Raw genomic sequence first — 19,994 nt, forward strand, 5'->3', positions numbered from 1 at the left:
ACGACATGACTTGAAGTGTGTCATTTCATAACCAAATGAATGGTTCTGCAGATGTTCACAAATAATGTTATAACTGGCATTAGGGCACATAAGATGGAAAGAGTTTGAAATTTTTGAATTGCAAATAAAGGATTGTGTACCTATAGACCTACTGTTAAAATTCATATGACGTGAACATGAAGAGCTCTCAGGCTAAATAAAAGGTTTAAAAACCGGGTGTAAACACCTAATTGAATAATCTGAAAGAAAGGTTTTACTAACATTCTTTGAAACTGTTAACATGTATTGTGCTTCAAATTACAATACAAGTACAGTGGAACCTCAGGTCACGAACATCTTGGACCATGTACAAATCGGGTTACGACCAAAAAGTTCGCCAAACTTTTGCATCTGTTCACAACTACACACTCTGGTGACGAACAAGCCAGTTTCCCTTCCAGTTCGTACGCGCTGATGATTTCCGCACATGTTCAGTCTCTCCCTGTGCAGCGAGCGAGACAGCACGAGAGACGGCTGGCTGCATAAGGCCGAGAAGGCAGTTAAAGAATGCACTGGGCTTGTTTTTAAAAAGAGACTGCTTTCAGCATTGTTTTAACCTTGTTTCATTGTATTTAATGAAGACTTTTTTTCTATTGGATTTTAACCTCCACTTCACTTCTGTTTTTATGGGATCATTTATTTATTGAAGGATTCTAAAAGCACTGCACTTTATTTAATTTGGACTTTGTTTTTGATTGTTGTTTTGTTGATATTAATAAAAGCACTTGGCACTTTTTGCACCATCCGATTGCTCCATTGTAGTGCCTCACTGTCGTGCTCATCAGCAACATTACCAACGGTGATGGGTTTAAGGGCTCCCGGAAGCGAGTTGGGAGCATGCAGTGAACCTGCATCGTCACAGACTTTACCTCAAAACTGTAATCTCCTCTCCACCCAGTTCCTCCTCACTTCCTTCATGCCAGAACTCGACTCATGCAACGTTAGTTTTCTTAGTTAGGTTAGTTAAGGGGAAGACTTACTTTCTTACTTATTTGCCTGACAGAAAACATCTACAAAGAAACGTCCTAATATGACTGAAGTTCATTTGTTTATGAGATGTAAAGAAACTGACCTGCAGAGACAAAAAACAGGATAATATCCAGCCTGAAGTTATATAAAGTTTGACAAATTGAGGGGTGGCACTTGTGGAAAATGTTAAAACTCCGGTTGCTACAAGCAGACAAGTGAACAGGAAACTTATCCGTACTTCAAAAAATGCACCAAAAATGTCTGCTAAAAATGTATTCCTTCCAGTTTGTGCTTGTTACAAGCATGTCTAAGAAACAGTGGATGCAATCTGCTGCTTGAAAGTTAACATATTCAGTAAGTTTTAAGGCTTTTGTCTTCAAGTTTAGAGCTTGGCCAATTCATTTCTATTTTAAAATGCAAAAGCGACCTAGGTATTCTTTGTTTTAACTTAATTAAAAATGCTTCATTTTTAGAACACAATTTTTTTTTTTTTTTAACAAATTAAAAATATAACATGATTATGGAGAACTAGCTGTGCATGGTCTTCAGGACAAAAAAACAACCCAAAGACTAGCAGTTTTACTATATTGGTGAACTTGCAGAGGCATCAGCTAAGTGGGCCGGGACAGGTCGTACCTTGTCCGAGATGGAGGTGTAGTCGAGTGCAGCTGTAACACAAATTGAGCATGACAGTGAACGTACACTGTGCATGTAACATAAAGCTGAGAGTTGAGGTGCATACAAGTGCAGAAAAAATTTTTAAAGTGTATGCATTTATCATCTTACCAAGTGCAAGTCACACTTGTATATGCTTCTATATCTTCCGTAGAATTCACACTAACTCTCGTGGATGTGGTTAAGCGCGAGCACAGCAGACTGCTCCCTACACACACCGGTCTTTCATTTATATATGTCGAATAGCCAACTTGAAAATACTACACTTATCCTTTAACTTTTTCATGTTATATTTGATTTTTTTTCCCCAAATAAGTGTTTAATAACAACAGCAGCAAAAAAGAGAAAAAAATATCTATGAAGACAAATTTACGGAAATTCTGGTGCCTGATGATTATAAAGTGAAAAATGATAACCTAAAATAGACACTAACCTAAAATAGACACTGCACAGAAATATTCTGCAAAAAATAGTTGGACAGCCTAATACGTAAATGAAAAAATAAGTGCTTGAAAAAACTGTAAGAGGAAAAAAATGATTCTCTATTCTAATATATGAACAATAATTAGGCAAAAAAAGTTAAAACTCCAGTATAGCAAGGTTTGTGCCTCAGTCCTCATTAAACTCTTCCAAGATATGAAGTGATTAACAAGGTAAGAATAATTTTTAATGATACAAAATTAGGTTTACAAAGAAAACTGCTGTTTTAAAAATGGATAGTACACATAATGTACCAAGTTAGCATATTAAAAGGATGTTTAGCAAAAAGTCTTTAAAGTAACATGGTTCTATTACACACAAAAAAATGGAATTAGTTTTTAAATAAACTCAAAGAAAAAGGGTGGGTGGGGAAAATACTTTAAACACATATCAAGTCAAAGCTACAATGGCTGCAAGTTTAAAGGACAGGACAAGACAGTGGTTAAAACAGGTTAAAGACAAACAGCCGTCCTCTGTGCAATTTCTTACTTAGACCTGAAGTTATCTGTTGCACCCTCAATTGGAGGCAACGCCATCCTGCTGGAGTTGCCAGATGCTGACAAGGATATAGATTTCTGATGTCTCAGCGAGACGGAGGCAGAGGGTGTGATGCAAGCTGATGCATATGCAGAGGGGCTAGTCACGCATGCGGACATTTCTGTAAGGCTGTAATGTAAGGCAAAGCCCAGGCAAAGGCAGAAGGAAAATAATAAATAAAGAAGAAGAAAAAATATATAAATAAGAGCCCAAAAAGCTAAATCTTATTTATACTTCATTTTCACAATGTAAAGATTTAAAAAAGTGGTGAAAACCAAAAGGCCAGTATCTGTAAAAGTACCATAACTTTAGCAGCCATTTGCATCAGAAGTTCAGAAAAGCAAAATTATTGTTTCATGTTGGTACTTTAAAGATCTTGAAATAAAAGTCTAAATATAAAGCACACTTTCCTGCAGCAAACTTGGATTATTTTTCCTAGCATTATTTTCATGTATGGGTTTTATTACTGACCAAGTATACTACAAAAGTACAAGAAACACTGTCAAGTCTGTTGATAGAAATAAGAAAGGTACTGCATATACTATTTATAAAGGTATCAGGTGAATGACAAATATACCTTTGGCCATTTTAACACACAACACTGTCATTTACAAATGTAAACAGATTAAAAGGTAGAAAATGTAATAGATGGAAATTTCTGGCTTAATCAAGACCATCGCTGCACACAATAATGAAAATGTCAATTTTAACATGGGCAACTATGACCCTTCATGTGGGGGGTGGAAGTCAATATTATTAATGCCAATTTTTTTTTTTTTTTTTTTTTTTAATAAAACAATACTTCATTTTTATTTCCTACTATTATGGATCAAAATCAATGTATTAAAATAATTCAACTGTGAAAACAAATGAGTCATCCAACTTCATTAAACTAGCACCATTCTTAAAGAGATGACATTTTTTTACTTTGCAAAACAACTAGATTCATTTTTGACATCAAATACATTGAAATAGTTTATTTGGCCTCAAAATAAAAACCTTTGCTCCTTTACATTGTATACATATACACATTACTTACTTATATATTAATATAAAACTACGCCATGAGTGAAAAACAGTGAAGACTAAAAAATGACCACTATTAAAAGTATTGCTTCCATTCAGAACAGCAGCCATAAACTAAATCTAAGCTAATACACTTGAAAATGCATTAATGAATAACAGTAAATCCTGCTGCTAAAACAAGAAGGCAGAGAGAGAACCCAAAAATCAGATTGAAAAATCAGAATAGCAGTCTGTATGCGACGATAAAATACTAGGAGAATACAACAGGTGTTAGAACAAACAACCAAACATACTCAAACAATGATGCAAATTCAATTTGATGTTCTTCGTAACTATTAATACAGGGCTAGAAAAACAAAAGGGGGGGGGGGGGTATGGTGTGGAACTCTACCCAAAAATTTTGAAGCCTGATTATTGCAGCATTAAAGGCGTGTCTGAGAAAAACAACATTATAGAGCTTCAGGGAAATTAATTTTAAGTAACTATCATAAAAAGTTAAACTATAAAAAGTAAATGTGCATTAAATAAGTCCAAAAATTTTTTACCTGTTTTCTTTGCCATTTGGAATTACTGAATGTCTGTCCGTACTGTTCCTGTCACTGCAAACATATGTGTTTCTGCGAGTCATTCCACCAGAAACTGTATTATTCTAAAAATAAAGTGACATGAACTGTGAGTGCCTGGAAGATTTCTAATGCAGAAAAATGAAAAGTCACAGTATAAACCTTGTTGTTTTTTTTTTTTATTAGAGTGGAGAGTTAATAAAATTCATCTTCCAAAAGAAAAAAAATGATTATGTCAGAGCATGAACCACATCATCCAAAAGTCTTTATCCAGGCCAAGTTATCTTGGGGGAGAGAAAAATAAACCAAAAAACACTACAGTCTCTGTATTTGCAAAACAGAATTTTTCCAAAAAAATAAATAAGCATTACACTGAAACTTATTATTCAGCAGGATCTGTATCATACATGTCCATCATCACATTTCAGATACTGAGTTGATCAAGAGCAGAAATTCCACAATACAGTAATCCCTCCTCCATCGCGGGGGTTGCGTTCCAGAGCCACCCGCGAAATAAGAAAATCCGCGAAGTAGAAACCATATGTTTATATGGTTATTTTTATATTGTCATGCTTGGGTCACAGATTTGCGCAGAAACACAGAAGGTTGTAGAGAGACAGGAACGTTATTCAAACACTGCAAACAAACATTTGTCTCTTTTTCAAAAGTTTAAAAACTGTGCTCCATGACAAGACAGAGATGACAGCTCTGTCTCACAATTAAAAGAATGCAAACATATCTTCCTCTTCAAAGAAGTGTGCGTCAGGAGCACAGACTGTCATAAAGACAGAAAGCAAACAAATCAATAGAGCTGTTTGGCTTTTAAGTATGCAAAGCACCGCGGCACAAAGCTGTTGAAGGCGGCAGCTCACACCCCCTCCATCAGGAGTATAGAGAGAGAGAGAGAGAAACAAACATGCAAAAATCAATACGTGCCCTTCGAGCTTTTAAGTATGCAAAGCACCGTGCAGCATGTCGCTTCACTAAGCAGCTGCACAGAAGGTAGCAACGTGAAGATAATCTTTCAGCATTTTTAGACGACCGTCCGTATCGTCTAGGTGTGCGAACAGCCCCCCTTCGTCAGGATCAGAGAAAGCGCAAGAGAAAGAGAAAGAGAAAAGTAAGTTGGGTAGCTTCTCAGCCATCTGCCAATAGCGTCCCTTGTATGAAATCAACTGGGCAAACCAACTGAGGAAGCATGTACCAGAAATTAAAAGATCCATTGTCCTCAGAAATCCGCGAACCAGCAAAAAATCCGCGATATATATTTAAATATGCTTACATATAAAATCCGCGATAGAGTGAAGCCGCGAATGGCGAAGCGCGATATAACGAGGGATTACTGTATATCAAGATTTCATATTTTAACAGAAATAAAGGTAACATAGTCTGGGAGGTGCACTCAATAGTTTTATAGCCTCAGCTAGAAAATTCAAAACCATACAACTCTGCGCCTATTTCTGTATCACTAAAACTATATTGGTCAAACTAATATACACAGCAATTTTAGATTTTTATTTTAGAAATTCAAGTAGATGGTTAAGCTTGGAATAAAATCACTTTGGCTATGTAGTGTAGTGGGTCCACAGCTCAGAAAGGGCGGTTTTAAAGAAATAAATAATTGGATGTACTCGCGCTTTGGAGTGCAACAGGTTAGAGCGATCTGCTGGGAAGACTGATAGTCTCTGGGTTGGTGCAAGGGGGTCAGCCCTCCATGTGTTGCCTTGCCAGCATGTGCAGGCAGTCTGATTGTCTCAATACCAGCCCGGGTGGCAATTAGGTGATTGCACCAGCAACCGCTCTGCAACATATAAAATGGCAGTGGAAGTGTGTGATGGGGAGCAAAGAACAAGAAACAAAGGGAGGTTAATGTACAGAGTGTGAAGGCAGGAAATGGGAAAGAGTCGATGCAGGAGTAACGAGGCAGACAGCCAGGAGGACAATGTGCAGCTGATGCTCAGGGTTGCGGTGATAGTTCACTCCACTGAGCAACTAAAGGGAGCTGGAGTGACCAGAAAGAGTGAGGCTCTGCATAAGTCCGGGAAGGCACTGGGTGTCAGCGACAGAGACTTGGATGATGGGCCTTTCCATGGTCCATGGGACAGAAGGACCCGAGCCTAGGTCCACATTGGGAACCCTACTGTGTGGCCATGGAAGCAGAAGGGAACCAAGCCTGTAGACTGCAGAAGAAAGAAGGCCAAGCCTGGTGAGTAGGTGGCTTCTCATCTGCAAGATCCAGAAGGATAAGCTGGGGAGACAGAGGTTTTAATGGACTGCACTAGGACATGAACTTTAAGGGACGGTTTCCTGAACTGTTGGTTTTAACCTCGTTTTTTTAAAGCGATATTTCATCAATTTTGTAACCTCCACTTGCCCTTTGTTTTTATGGATTATTTATTTATTATAGAAGGACCAGTGCATTTTTGAAAACTGTTCGTTTGACTGTTTTTTGTTTTTTTTTATAAATAAAAGCACTAGAGCGCTTTTTCACCATCCCCTTGCTTGGTGTGTGTGTGTTCCCATCTAGCCAGGTTCATCCCGGTCATGACTATTGGCAATGTTGGGTTCAAGAGGCTCCAAACATTGAAGAGGGAGTGCAGAGCTGACCCGCACCATCACAGGTTTATTGAGTAATATCAAGAAAATATGAAACAAAAAATGATGAAGGCATCAAGAAAAAGGTGCTGAGACATTATCTTCTTATTTACAAATAGATTTGAAAGACCCATTTAAAAAAAAGGATAGAAACATGAAACAGTTTTATGGGTCCAGAACTAGTATAATTGATTCCATTGTAAATGGTTCACTTCATGTTTTTTATTTTTAAATCTGAAAAACATCTTCCAAAAAGTAAACATCACAGTGTAAATGGTTGTAAAAATTATAAAGCAAGATTTTATTAAATAGCTACTCATCTTTGTCATAGGCTGTAGGAAATTCATACTTTTTTATAAATATTTCAGTGAAGAATAAATTGCTAGATAACTTGCCACACACAAAAGAAGTGTTTATATGCTCATATCCTATAACCAATCAACGTATAAAGCAGGCATATTACACAGATTACATGGATGAATACAGTACGCCTTCTTAACAATACAAGGGAAGAATAACTATATTAGGAAAGCTAAGACAATACTAAACTGTGAATATGGGAGGATACTTAAAATATTGCAAATGAAAAGCCAACATAACAGCTTTAAATCATGTTTTGAAAATACCAGAGCTTTATTAAGTTTACTTACAGCAGGAACAGTAGAGCTCTTCTTCCTGTCAGGAATATCAGCCTTGTTTGGATTGCCTGCATTTCCAAGCATGGGGCTAGGAGGAGCTACTCCTCTTCCACTGACAGCAGTGCTACCAGACTTCCTGACCTGAACGCCTTCTTCTTTGAGATCATTGTCAACATTACTGGTCTGACTTCGCTTTGGGTAGGCTAATACTTGTGGTATGGAGGGTCCAGCTTAAAATGAAAAATAAATTCATGGATGTTACTATTAAAAGATAGATCTATAAAATAATAATAAAATATGTACTTGTGCATTAGCTTCAACAAATGTGTCCTACTAACTTGTGTTGATTCATTTAAGCTTTCCACCTAAGAAACATTTTTCAAGAACTCTGAATTTTGAGGCTTGCAAGCAATGAAAATGTATTTCTTAACAAGATGCGTTGTGGTAGACAAAGCCATTTCAGTATTGCCACTTAATTATACAGTAAAGCTTCACTGTACCCTCAGCAGTTAAGGAAGATCCTTACCTTGATCACTGTATCGTCGCTGCTTTTGACTAGATGAGAGGCTTCTTGGCACTTTGTGGTGAGATGGAGATTGCCCAGTACCATTGTTAAGGTCACTGTTAGGCCTTACTTTTGCTAAAGAAAGGTTACTACTTGAGCTAGAATCACTTGCATCCAACTGCCAAAAACAAACATATAAAACAATTAAATATACAGATATATAGCTTCATAAGAAATTTAAGTAGTCAGAAAGAAAATAAAATGTAGGATTCTGCACATATGAAATAAAGAAAATATGATCTGATCATTAACATAAATTCAAAAATTAATGTCTATTGTGCTAGCAATGACTGAATGTAAAATTAACACAGCAGTTAAGTGTATACATTAAATCATTTACTGTACACAGACATTTAACCATGCTGTGTACTGATTTTCTAACACTGAGCTGTATTTACACTACGTAGTCTTTTAACACTTCTAAACAGGTGTGCTTTGTATACTTTTTTCATGCTGCTCTCTGAAACACATTACATCAACTAAAGACAAATTGAACTATTAAATATTACTTTTTGAGAGACCAACAAGAAATGAATAGAACTCATTAAAATTTAAAAAATTACAAACTTACAAAACTTTAGACTAGCCAACTGTAGTACAAATAAAATGAAACAGTTAATTCTTTTAAATAACAACAGAAATCAATCATGTTTCTAGAAGAGCATCTATGTCAAGAATGCAAGAGGCTGCAGTGCTCAAAGATTTCTTACCTCAGATGATTTTCTTCCTAGAAGCAAATAGGTTGCTGTTATTTCATCATATTTCATTTTGGAAAGAGATTCATTAATTTCTTCACGAGAGTATCCCATTCCTATCATTATGTCTACAATTCACCAAGCATGAAGAAAGAAAAGAAAAAGGTTCACTTGTTTTTTCTTCCTCCCGACTGAATGTTAACAGTTCACTGCTTTAAAGTACAAAGTTAGTCATCTCAGGTCTTTGTTAGCTATATATCATCATAAGAGATGAAAGTGTCTTGTGTAAAATGAACACACCAAAGCAAAAAATGATCAATTAAACAGAACCTTTCACAAGGTTCACTGTTGAAAGTGACATCCAAAGAATGACATGGCTGTCTTAAAATTAGTATGCAGTACATAAGGTCAAGAGTTGGTTACACAGAAATTCCACAAAGAGACAATGGTGAGTGGTAAGAATCAATGGGCATTTTTCCAAACAAAACATTCAAGAATCTTATTTCTCTAAAATGTTCTGAAGCTTGGAATATGTGTCACTCAATTTCTAAGATTCAATCACTTACGTAAGAAAAACTGTAAACATCTATGATTGCTTTTTTAATGTCAAGTCTTACTGTATGCTCATTTATAAAAACGGGCAAATGAAATGTGTTTCATACTCTGTACACACGATAAATAAATGCTAAATGCTAGAGAAATAGAATACAGTAATCCCTCCCCCATCGCGGGGGTTGCGTTCCAGAGCCACCCGCGAAATAAGAAAATCCGCGAAGTAGAAACCATATGTTTATATGGTTATTTTTATATTGTCATGCTTGGGTCACAGATTTGCGCAGAAACACAGGAGGTTGTAGAGAGACAGGAACGTTATTCAAACACTGCAAACAAACATTTGTCTCTTTTTCAAAAGTTTAAACTGTGCTCCATGACAAGACAGAGATGACAGTTCTGTCTCACAATTAAAAGAATGCAAACATATCTTCCTCTTCAAAGGAAACAGAGAGGAAAGCAAACAAATCAATAGGGCTGTTTGTTTTTAAGCATGCGAAGCACCGCCGGTACAAAGCTGTTGAAGGCGGCAGCTCACACCCCCTCCGTCAGGAGCAGGGAGAGAGTTAGAGAGAGAGAGAGAGAGAGAGAGAGAGAGAGAAAAACAAAGTCAAAAATCAATACGTGCCCTTTGAGCTTTTAAGTATGCGAAGCACCGTGCAGCATGTCGCTTCACTAAGCAGCTGCACACAGAAAGTAGCAACGTGAAGATAATCTTTCAGCATTTTTAGACGAGCGTCTGTATCGTCTAGGTGTGCGAACAGCCCGCCTGCTCACACCCCCTACGTCAGGATCAGAGAAAGTCAGCGCAAGACAAAGAGAAAGTACGTTGGGTAGCTTCTCAGCCATCTGCAAATAGCGTCCCTTGTATGAAATCAACTGGGCAAACCAGCTGAGGAAGCATGTACCAGAAATTAAAAGACCCATTGTCCTCAGAAATCCGCGAACCAGCAAAAAAATCCGCGATATATATTTAAATATGCTTACATATAAAATCCGCGATAGAGTGAAGCCACGAAAGGCGAAGCGCGATATAGCGAGGGATCACTGTAGTTACAATTTTGACTTGGGGATTAAACTTAAGGTTCAGATTCAGACTGAGGTTAAAACAAACTGCATAACATTCTTTTGAAAATGCTTAATACATTTTAATTATTCAGCAGAGATGGTAAGATGTAGGAGCTCATGAATCTTAATGATCCTTATAGCTATGTAGTCAACAGTCTTGTGCTTTTGGTAGGATCAGCTAAAATTGCAATAGTCTAAGAGGAAGTAGCAGAGAGAGACCAATCAAAAAATTGACAATTCCATGATAGTTCTTAATATATGCAATTCAATTAATGTAATAACTCTAGTCTTTACAGGAGACTTCACAGAATACTAAGGACATACTGAAAGGAATGGTTGGAAAGAATACTGTACTTGGCCCCAATACATGTGGTGAATTGTACCTAGATTTCTGTGCTAGTCATTGATTGTCTATGAAATTCGGGTACAATGGGATTAGCAAGCACATGCTTCAAGTTAGAATGAGTTTAAGTCTCTCATTTGGGGGAGCAGAAGAGTTTTTCCTGCACCTCAGGTTAAGTTATGACATGGTACCGATCTGAAAATATCTGAGCGCACACCAACCCAACAGTAAGTGAAACCGGCAAGTTAAGGAGAAAAATTAAACAGGGCAAAGTTAGCAGAAGGATTTCAAGAGCTCTTATAGAGGTACTGATAGGCCAAGATACTTGCTGCTGCATTAGCAACTGAAGTACAATAAAAACGTGTGTGGGAGGCGTCTGAAATAATACGCAATGACTTTCAGAAGGTATCAGAGGTTCTGGTTAACCGAGGAAGGGTAAGGAGGATGTCTCTTGAGCTTTTAGCTAGGATGGGGATACCATATGCTGAATTGGGGGAATGTAATCAAAAAGAGGAAGAGGAAGAAACACTCTAAAATACTCAAAGCCTATGGATACATCCTCCTCAGAAGTGCAACAGTTGGAACTGGGTATATTTTGGTGGCTGGTGTAACTGCAATGGTTGGAAAGCTGTTAAAGGGCAAGGAATCAAGATTAATCCTTTGATGCTGAAAGCATCAGATGCCATGAGAGTGCTTTAATTAGCACACCTTTTCAAAGCTGTGAGGAAGATGAGGACAGTGGTTGGAAACTAGTGAACTGGATGGAGTGTTGGTCCTTTTTCAAATAAGGTGAACTAGAGGGTGTTTAGTCCAACTATTGAAGGATCAAACTCATTAAATTCCCTAGGAAAGCACATTACACTGATTTCCAGTAACAACAAGTGCAATGCAAAACCAAATGTGATGCACAGAATTAGAATTTCCATCTACAAATATGGATTTATTGCATTCTCCCCCAAAATAGCCATAACATCTACAGGATGGATTATTTATTTAATTTTATTTACTTAGTATCAGACAGTGGCAGACAAAGAGTTGATAAAGACTATGATTTCTTCATTACTGGTCAATCTACATACCCATCATCAACTATGTTTAGAACCTTTGAGTACTGACTGATAGGATAAAATACCAAGTGCAGGAGGCCATATCTGTTGTTATCCGATAAATATGTCCAATTATGCTTGTGTTGAATTAGTTGTATGTGGGCTGCTGGGGATGAAACTGCCAGTTTATACTGAGGTTTTGTTTGAAAGAGCATCACCAAATCGGATTCCATGCAAATGACATTAGGGTAAAATGTATTTGCTTATTTATAATTAGGTTCCTACATACAGCTGCTGGGCTCAATCTACATGACAGGATGAAGAGCTTAATAATACAGGAGGATCTCTGAGCAGAATGACTAAGTATTTTCTTTCCTTGTATGCATTAGTACAACTCAGATACTTACACTCCGCATATGCTTTCATACTATCTTTATATTATCCAAGACAAACTTACCATGCAGAGGACAAAGAAAAAAAGCTATTTATCAATAATATTAATAAAGGTAATCACTTGTACTGATGGCAAAAATAAACAGTACTACATTATGTTCACAGTTTACATTGTTAAACACCTCAATTTTCGCCCCTCACAACAAACTGAAGTTCAATGTCAAAAATGTCAATGTCTGCAATACTCTTATACTGGTTTAAGAAACATTTCAGATATTTTACTTTACAGAGCAGCAAGGTGTAAAGCTTGCAGTTCATTCCACAGTCTGTGTAGTTTTCTCTATGAAGCCCAGTTTTTATCCAACCACAAAGCACCCTGTGCTTGAATGGCAGACATGCAAGGTCTAATTCTTGCCATGCACCTAATACTTTCCCCTGCTGCCCAGAACTGGATTAAACTGGTTTGTTAAGATACCACTAGTAAAGCCGATAAACTAAATAATATTTACTATGGAAGAATACTCCACAAAATACACAACACATTTTGAAACATTCAGCTGATGCTACAAGGTAATGCATGCTATAATAACAATGATGGCTAAAACATTTTCAGGGTACCTATTAACTCATCATGTTCGATTACAGAAAACAACAACAAAACATAAAACTTGCGTCTTTATTAGACAACATACCTATTCGTTTTTGGTCAGAAATATCCAGTTCTGGCTCTACAAAAGGTTTCAGCTCTTCCTCTTCATAGCCTGCATTTATCCAGCGATCCTTCATTATTTGCTAGGGACAGTATTTACAGTTTACAAAGGGAATGTTTCAAAAAGACCTATCAGCAACTTAAATTATAACAAGATAGTGCGGCATTAATATAAATTAAAAACTTTATACATCTGCATTCTTACCTCAAGTGTGCCTCGTTTGGCTGGGTTCAGCACCAAAAAGCGTTTTAGGAGGTTTTCACAGTCTGTTGACATGTAAAAGGGAATTCGATACTTTCCTCTCAGTACCCTTTCTCTTAATTCCTGAAAGAAAGTGAAAAAGGGGATTATTTCCCCTATCAAGTGTGAAATACACACATACTATATTATATATATATATATATATATATATATATATATATATATATATATATATATATATATATATATATATATATATATATATATATATATATATATACACACACACACACACATACATACATACATACATACACTTTATATACACACACACACTTTATATACATACACAAAATGTGATTGCAGCTACTCTGCTGTAGCAAAACACATTTTAAGTGTAGTATTTTCCAAGTTGAAGTTATTATTTACATTTATTGCTTACATCAATTTTTGCTATGGTAAATTGTGCTTTTAGGTTAAATGTTTTAATAAAAGTAAAAACAAATTTGTAGTTAAAAAAAAAAAAAATCATGCCTGACCTGGCAGTTTAAAATGTGGTCTACAGGGATTGGTTCATACGTGAAAGCAGAAATCTTAAAACTTACTGAGAACATTAACTTTGAAGCAGCAAAGGAATTGTTTTCAGAAAACATCCCTTCCACATTTCTGAGGTATGTTAATGACAACTTAAGTAAACTAGAAGTAATACACTGGCACTTTTTTCCCTGAGGTAAAGTCTGACTGCTCTTGTAACAGCAAACCTGGATGGAATTTTCATATAACACCACTAACCCCAGTTTATTGGCCATTTTCCAAGTTTACCCAGGTTAGCTGGTTGCTCCCCACAACCTTTTCCTACATTTTCTACAGCACCATCCATTGTGGCGAGACCCATTTTTTTCATGTCATCTGACACCCCCTCCAACCATGACATCTTTGGCAATCCCTCTTGGCATCATCCTTTCCAAATACATTTTGGTGCATGTCTTCACTCAACCACCTTCTGCCTTTCACACTAAAATATCCAAATCACTTTAGTCTGCGTCTCGTCAGCACAATCCCTAACACCTTCATGCCTAGTTTATCGCTTAACTCAGCACTCCGTGACACTCCAAATATCTCATGACTGTCCTCTTTCTCTGTTCCTTGCAGTTTTGCTTCATGTTTGGATATCCATTGGCCTCACTCCCACAGAGCATACTACTCACTTCACATACCAGAGAGACTCCTTTAGGCCGGGTTTATACTTCACGAGACGCTACTGCTATACAAGCATTTTACTGTTTATATTTGTACACATACTTTATGTAAATCTGGAATGTTCCACCAGATGCCAGTGCAAGATATCATCACGGCGAGAAGCAAGATATCATCACGGCAAGAAAACGTTCGGCTTCACTGTGTTGTGAACTGCTTGAAACATCCATTAAATTCCAAGGACATCTTGCCCCGATATCTTTGAAAAGGATGAATGTTTAATGATTATATCCATCAATCCAGGGATGCACCCATTCCAGCATGCATCGGGCACGAGGCAGAAACAATCCCTGGATGGTGCATCAGCTCAATGTATGGTGAATACCAAGCACAAACATATACTAGCGTCATTTTAGCATCACCAAATCCCCAAACCTACATATCTTTGGAAGGCAACTGGGGCACACTGTGGAAACCCACCAGGAAAACATGAAAACTCCAGGCAGGGAACACCAGGGACGAAACTCCTTGCAAGGCAGCAGCACTACCACCCCGCCACTGTGCCACCCACGCATGTGAAATTATTAACAGTATTCATTATTTAAATGAAGCTAACGATTTATTTGAAAAATAGAATATACATTAATGCTTTTCATCATGACAGTATGATCAAGTATAAACCTAAGAATTCTAAATGTGCAAAAGGCTGGAATATCATAATTTTAAAGTGTTCTGTGTGGCAATTGTTGACTGACGCTGCATTCAGTGCAGGAGAAAGCCCCAGAAGCAAGTAGGGATTAACTTTAATGACAAAATAAACTATGAGATTAAAGTGGAAATTGAGATTAAAGCTGAAATTTGCACTTTAATTACAAAAGATACCTTTACACTGTGTCCCTAATCTTTTTCCCCAAAAGATGGTATGCGAGACCATTAAAATGTATCACGCCATGATGGGGAATATGAGACACTTGAAAAGCGCCATGAATACATTTATATGTCAGCATTTTGCTTCACCACATTGAACCATTCATCAAACATTGAAGTACGCACATAGAGCCCAGAAGACACGTCAAATGAATGCTTGGAACGCGTGGCAGCTATGATGCATGTGCGTACGCATTCTGAGCATGAAGTATAAACCCGCCCTTAGAAGTCACTATGTTGAACAGCTCCCGGAATTTCTTCCATGCACCTCTCACCCTGGCTATCAATGCTGTGCTTGCACCTCCCTTCATACCAAATATGTCCCCTAAGTAGAACAGCTTCTCTATTTTGTTCAAAACAACTATACAGTCAATATACACATTTAGATTTACGACATCAGCAGTCTGCATTCCTCACACACTTCTTACAAAAGTCACACTTGTTGCCTGAAAACTGCCCTTCACACCACTATCTTTTTTATGTACCAACTTCCAATAGAGCATGCATTAGATTGAGTTTTTAATCAAAATCTTTACCCCACAAGCCACAGAGATATGAATCCAAATCCACCATACTTTCTACCTCCTAAGCACAGCTAAAGCAAAAGCAGACTATGAAGAGTTGTACAAGGTACAAAAATAAAGTCGGGGAATATCCAGAGAGAGGCTAAATTTAGTTTTTGTAGACAATAACCTCTGCTAGATAACAGGTATATTAGCAGAAAAAATGGAACACAGAAAACTGGAGAAAGCAAACCAGAAAGCATGACCCAGTTGGCATTTCCAGATAAACTGCAAAAATATGTCTGGAGCATTCATTATACATAGATGGGTTAAGATCCACAGCCAGGCCCATAATAATATTTATAGACGGTATACTGTACATATTTCAACTGAATGTGATAATAGCTTGGGCTCTGAGGAAAAATAATTTTTTTTTTTTTAATGTTGATTTCTAGGCGTAGGGGTGTGGCACTGGGGAAGTTGAGATGCCAGATTGAAAATAGTGGTATGGACTTGTAGGATTCCTCACACAGAGAAACAAAGAAATCTGCCTCTGGAATAAAAGGGAAAGAAAACCAAAGAAGTTACAGAGGGGATGAAATGGAATTGGTCAAGAAAGAGATGCCCTACTAACTTTAAGAATATACCTGCCACTGATATGCAAAGCCAAACTGTGGAATGCAGGTGTGGGGGACTGTTTACTAGTAAATTATTGCTTAAAAATGCAGAACATTCTAAATATCTGTGTTAAAAAGCAAAAAGAATCAATCCATACTTACAAAACACATACACATTCTTGGTTTACTCAGTAAAATAAAATACCATAAAAGGAGTTAGTTATTTCTGGATTGACACAAAAAAAAGAAGAAAAAAAAAACAACGAAAGTGGAAAGTAACAGCTTCCTTAACTAAAGTAGGAGTCCAACTTAAAGAAGAAATTGGTTGGGACTGCAGCTCCATGCCCTACACCCCTTTAACTTGTTCCTCAAACTGAGCCAGAGAACCACCAGGTTAAGAGGTAAAGCATTCATAAACAAAAAATTAACATTACATTCTAACTAAAGTATACTGATTAGCTGAGGCCTTTGTATACTTGAATGAAAGCATTTATGTCGCAATTAAAATTTTATTTTCTGTTAAACAGTCACAAAGGTATAATGTGATATTAGTAGTGGTAACTACAGTGCTACTAATTATTACCTTTATTTTATTGTGGCTTATCAATAAGGAGGATTAAATTAAATAGCTTACTAACTCAGCCACTTTAGGTTAAGTTTGTTAAGAGATAATTCTTATTATATTATTTGAAAGCAAACTTCTCTCAGGTTTTTCAACTTCCCAAAAAAAAAATCTAACTATTCAGTAACATATACCATATTAGTGGAATTTAGCCATTTCTACCCCACTACAAGGCATTAAAAAACAGCCCTCGCAAAAGTTTTTCAAATGCAGTATTTTCCACCACTAGAGGTCAGTACTGTAACATACAAAGAAGTTGATTGCTAGATAAAGTTTAAAAAAAGAATAAAGAATGCCCAAAATGTAAATTAAAGAACAGATTCTGGGATTTTAAGTCAAATTCTGTTTTGGATATAAATTAGTGTAACTGTGGAAATATTAAAAAACAGAGCAACTGTGGAAATAAAAAAATAAAAAAAGAAACTTAGTAATTCTATTCATCTTCTAATCTGTTTTTCAATGAGAGCCAATACATATTCCACCAAAACTGGGAACGAGGCAGAAACCAACTCTGGATGGTTAGCATCTACTATGAAATTATACCAGTACTGTACTCTAAGACCATTAACAAAAATGTAACAGTGCCATTTATCATAACTAGCTGTTACTACATTCCTAATCTCACTGGTTCCCAATGGCTATGAAATGGATAAACAGGATAGACAATGGGTGGAAAGTTGAAAGAATGAGATGCTGTTAACTGGAGGTTATGATCCGTTCACGCAGTAACACATTCTGAATTGTTCTTTTTTAATAGATTATGCACAGTCCACCCTGCTACAAGAGGGTTTTCACTGGCTAAAGAACTTTGTTCAAAACACATTCTTAATTTACTATCAATCTTGTTTTTAAGTCAGATGGTTCCCTCACTCCTGGTCTGCCAGGTGTCACAGAAGTTAATAATGATGCAACTATTTTCTCTGAAATTTACAATGAAGCTGGTTTCTGAAAGGGCCTTTTACGTCGCATAAGTCTCAATTGTTTACAAATTGTTACATTTCATCTGTAGTCAATTACTTCTACTAATGTTTGAATTAAGTCTATTACTGTTTATTTTTTGTTAACTAATGATAAATTAAATATGAGTAACAAGAACAAATAATGAGCTAAATTGGTCACAGTTTACCTACAACTTGCTTATTAAAATGCTACTTTTAATAAAATATGGGAAAATGTACAAAATGTTGAAATTTTCATAGCTTTTTCATTTCATGATTTTTTGATCTTCCAGAAAAGTAAAATATAGGCTATAGTAGGAAAATATGATTGCCCCAAAATTCACAATTGACAATTACTGCTGTTGATTTTATAATTGTGATTATTCATTTCAATTAACATTACAGTTACATACATTTTGTTTTGATAACTGAATATACTGTATTCAGACACAGTAAAGTAGAAACTCAATTTAGCAGGCAACCATTTAAAACTGTTAAATGCTGAAATAGATGAAATTGTATTTTAGTTAAATTTTTACAATAAAGATACAGCACACTTGTTAATATGCCACTGTATTTGTAATACAGTAAATGCCATAAAATAACATATTCAAATAATCATGAAACAAGATTTAAGCATAACATTTTTTTTTTTTTTTTTTAAACAATTACTCGCCCCCTGCTCACTTCGCTCGCCAACCCCCGTGTTTGGTTTTCCACATACACACTTAAGATTTTTTTTTTTCTTTGAATTGTTGCTATTTCATTAGTTTCACTTTTATTTCAGAACTTCTTTAAAAACAATATTTGGAATCTTTAGAGTGCCAACATGCTGAATCTTTTAATAGAGGTCCGTGAGACATGTGTTTAATGACACTGTACCATAATTCAGGATAGGTTTCTCGGTTTGGAATTTCAGCACAGACAAACTGATCCACATCATCAGCAGTTAATTTTTTTTGCAAAGTAACCAATAAATGCCTATGAGGTAAACCCCGTTTTTGAAATTCTCTGACTTAAACTTCAACGCCTTACAATATTAACCTACTTCAGACATATCACCTATGTCCATATATTCAATCTCTATTCGCCTTTTCGTTATTTCTCCGAGTAATAATTTCTCTTTGCTTGCGCTAATGCGATGTTTACTTTCTTTGTTTTGACACTTTCATTTTTTTCTGCTTTCATCATTGTCATGCTGAAAGACCCAGCCATGTTTCATCTTCAATGCCCTTGCTGATGGAAGGAGGTTTTCACTCAAGATCTGACGATACATGGCCCCATTCATTCTTTCCTTTACACGGATCAGTCGTCCTAGTCCCTTTGCAGAAAAACAGCCCCAAAGCATGATGTTTCCACCCCCATGCTTTACAGTAGGTATGGTGTTCTTTGGATGCAACTCAGCATTCTTTCTCCTCCAAACACGACGAGTAGAGTTTTTATCAAAAAGTTCTATTTTGGTTTCATCTGACCATATGACATTCTCCCAATCTTCTTCTGGATCATCCAAATGCTCCCTAGCAAACTTCAGACGGGCCTGCACATGTACTGGCTTAAGCAGGGGGACACGTCTGGCATTGCAGCATTTGAGTCCCTGGCGACGTAGTGTGTTACCGATGGTAGCCTTTGTTACTTTGGTCCCAGCTCTCTGCAGGTCATTCACTAGGTCCCCCCGTGTGGTTCTGGGATTTTTGCTCACCGTTCTTGTGATCATTTTGACCCCACGAGGTGAGATCATGCGTGGAGCCCCAGATCGAGGGAGATTATCAGTGGTCTTGTATGTCTTTCATTTTCTAATAATTGCTCCCATAGTTGATTTCTTCACACCAAGCTGCTTACCTATTGCAGATTCAGTCTTCCCAGGCTGGTGCAGGTCTACAATTTTGTTTCTGGTGTCCTTTGACAGCTCTTTGGTCTTGGCCATAGTGGAGTTTGGAGTGTGACTGTTTGAGGTTGTGGACAGGTGTCTTTTATATTGATAACGAATTCAAACAGGTGCCATTAATACAGGTAACGAGTGGAGGACAGAGGAGCCTCTTACAGAAGAAATTACAGGTCTGTGAGAGCCAGAAATCTTGCTTGTTTGTAGGTGACC

At 36.8% G+C, this 19,994-nt stretch overlaps 1 protein-coding gene across 8 annotated transcripts in view; it reads right to left on the reverse strand.

Annotated features, from left to right (window-relative positions):
• The window catches only part of mark3a (MAP/microtubule affinity-regulating kinase 3a), a 106,315-nt gene that overhangs the window by 35,066 nt on the left and 51,255 nt on the right, over positions 1 to 19,994 (reverse strand). For 4 of the 8 annotated variants that reach the window (XM_028822099.2, XM_028822097.2, XM_028822098.2 and 1 more), the window contains exons 9-15: positions 13,099 to 13,218; positions 12,877 to 12,976; positions 8,798 to 8,910; positions 8,049 to 8,205; positions 7,535 to 7,752; positions 4,272 to 4,375; positions 2,653 to 2,829 (exon numbers count right to left, since the gene is read on the reverse strand). In XM_028822099.2, the coding sequence (XP_028677932.2) occupies positions 2,653 to 2,829; positions 4,272 to 4,375; positions 7,535 to 7,752; positions 8,049 to 8,205; positions 8,798 to 8,910; positions 12,877 to 12,976; positions 13,099 to 13,218 (989 nt within the window). The remainder of the gene's footprint in view (positions 1 to 2,652; positions 2,830 to 4,271; positions 4,376 to 7,534; positions 7,753 to 8,048; positions 8,206 to 8,797; positions 8,911 to 12,876; positions 12,977 to 13,098; positions 13,219 to 19,994) is intronic. The other 4 variants (XM_028822104.2, XM_028822101.2, XM_028822103.2 and 1 more) reach the window with 1 other exon arrangement.

Source organism: Erpetoichthys calabaricus, chromosome 16, assembly GCF_900747795.2.
Source record: "Erpetoichthys calabaricus chromosome 16, fErpCal1.3, whole genome shotgun sequence".
Classification (NCBI taxonomy): domain Eukaryota; kingdom Metazoa; phylum Chordata; class Cladistia; order Polypteriformes; family Polypteridae; genus Erpetoichthys; species Erpetoichthys calabaricus.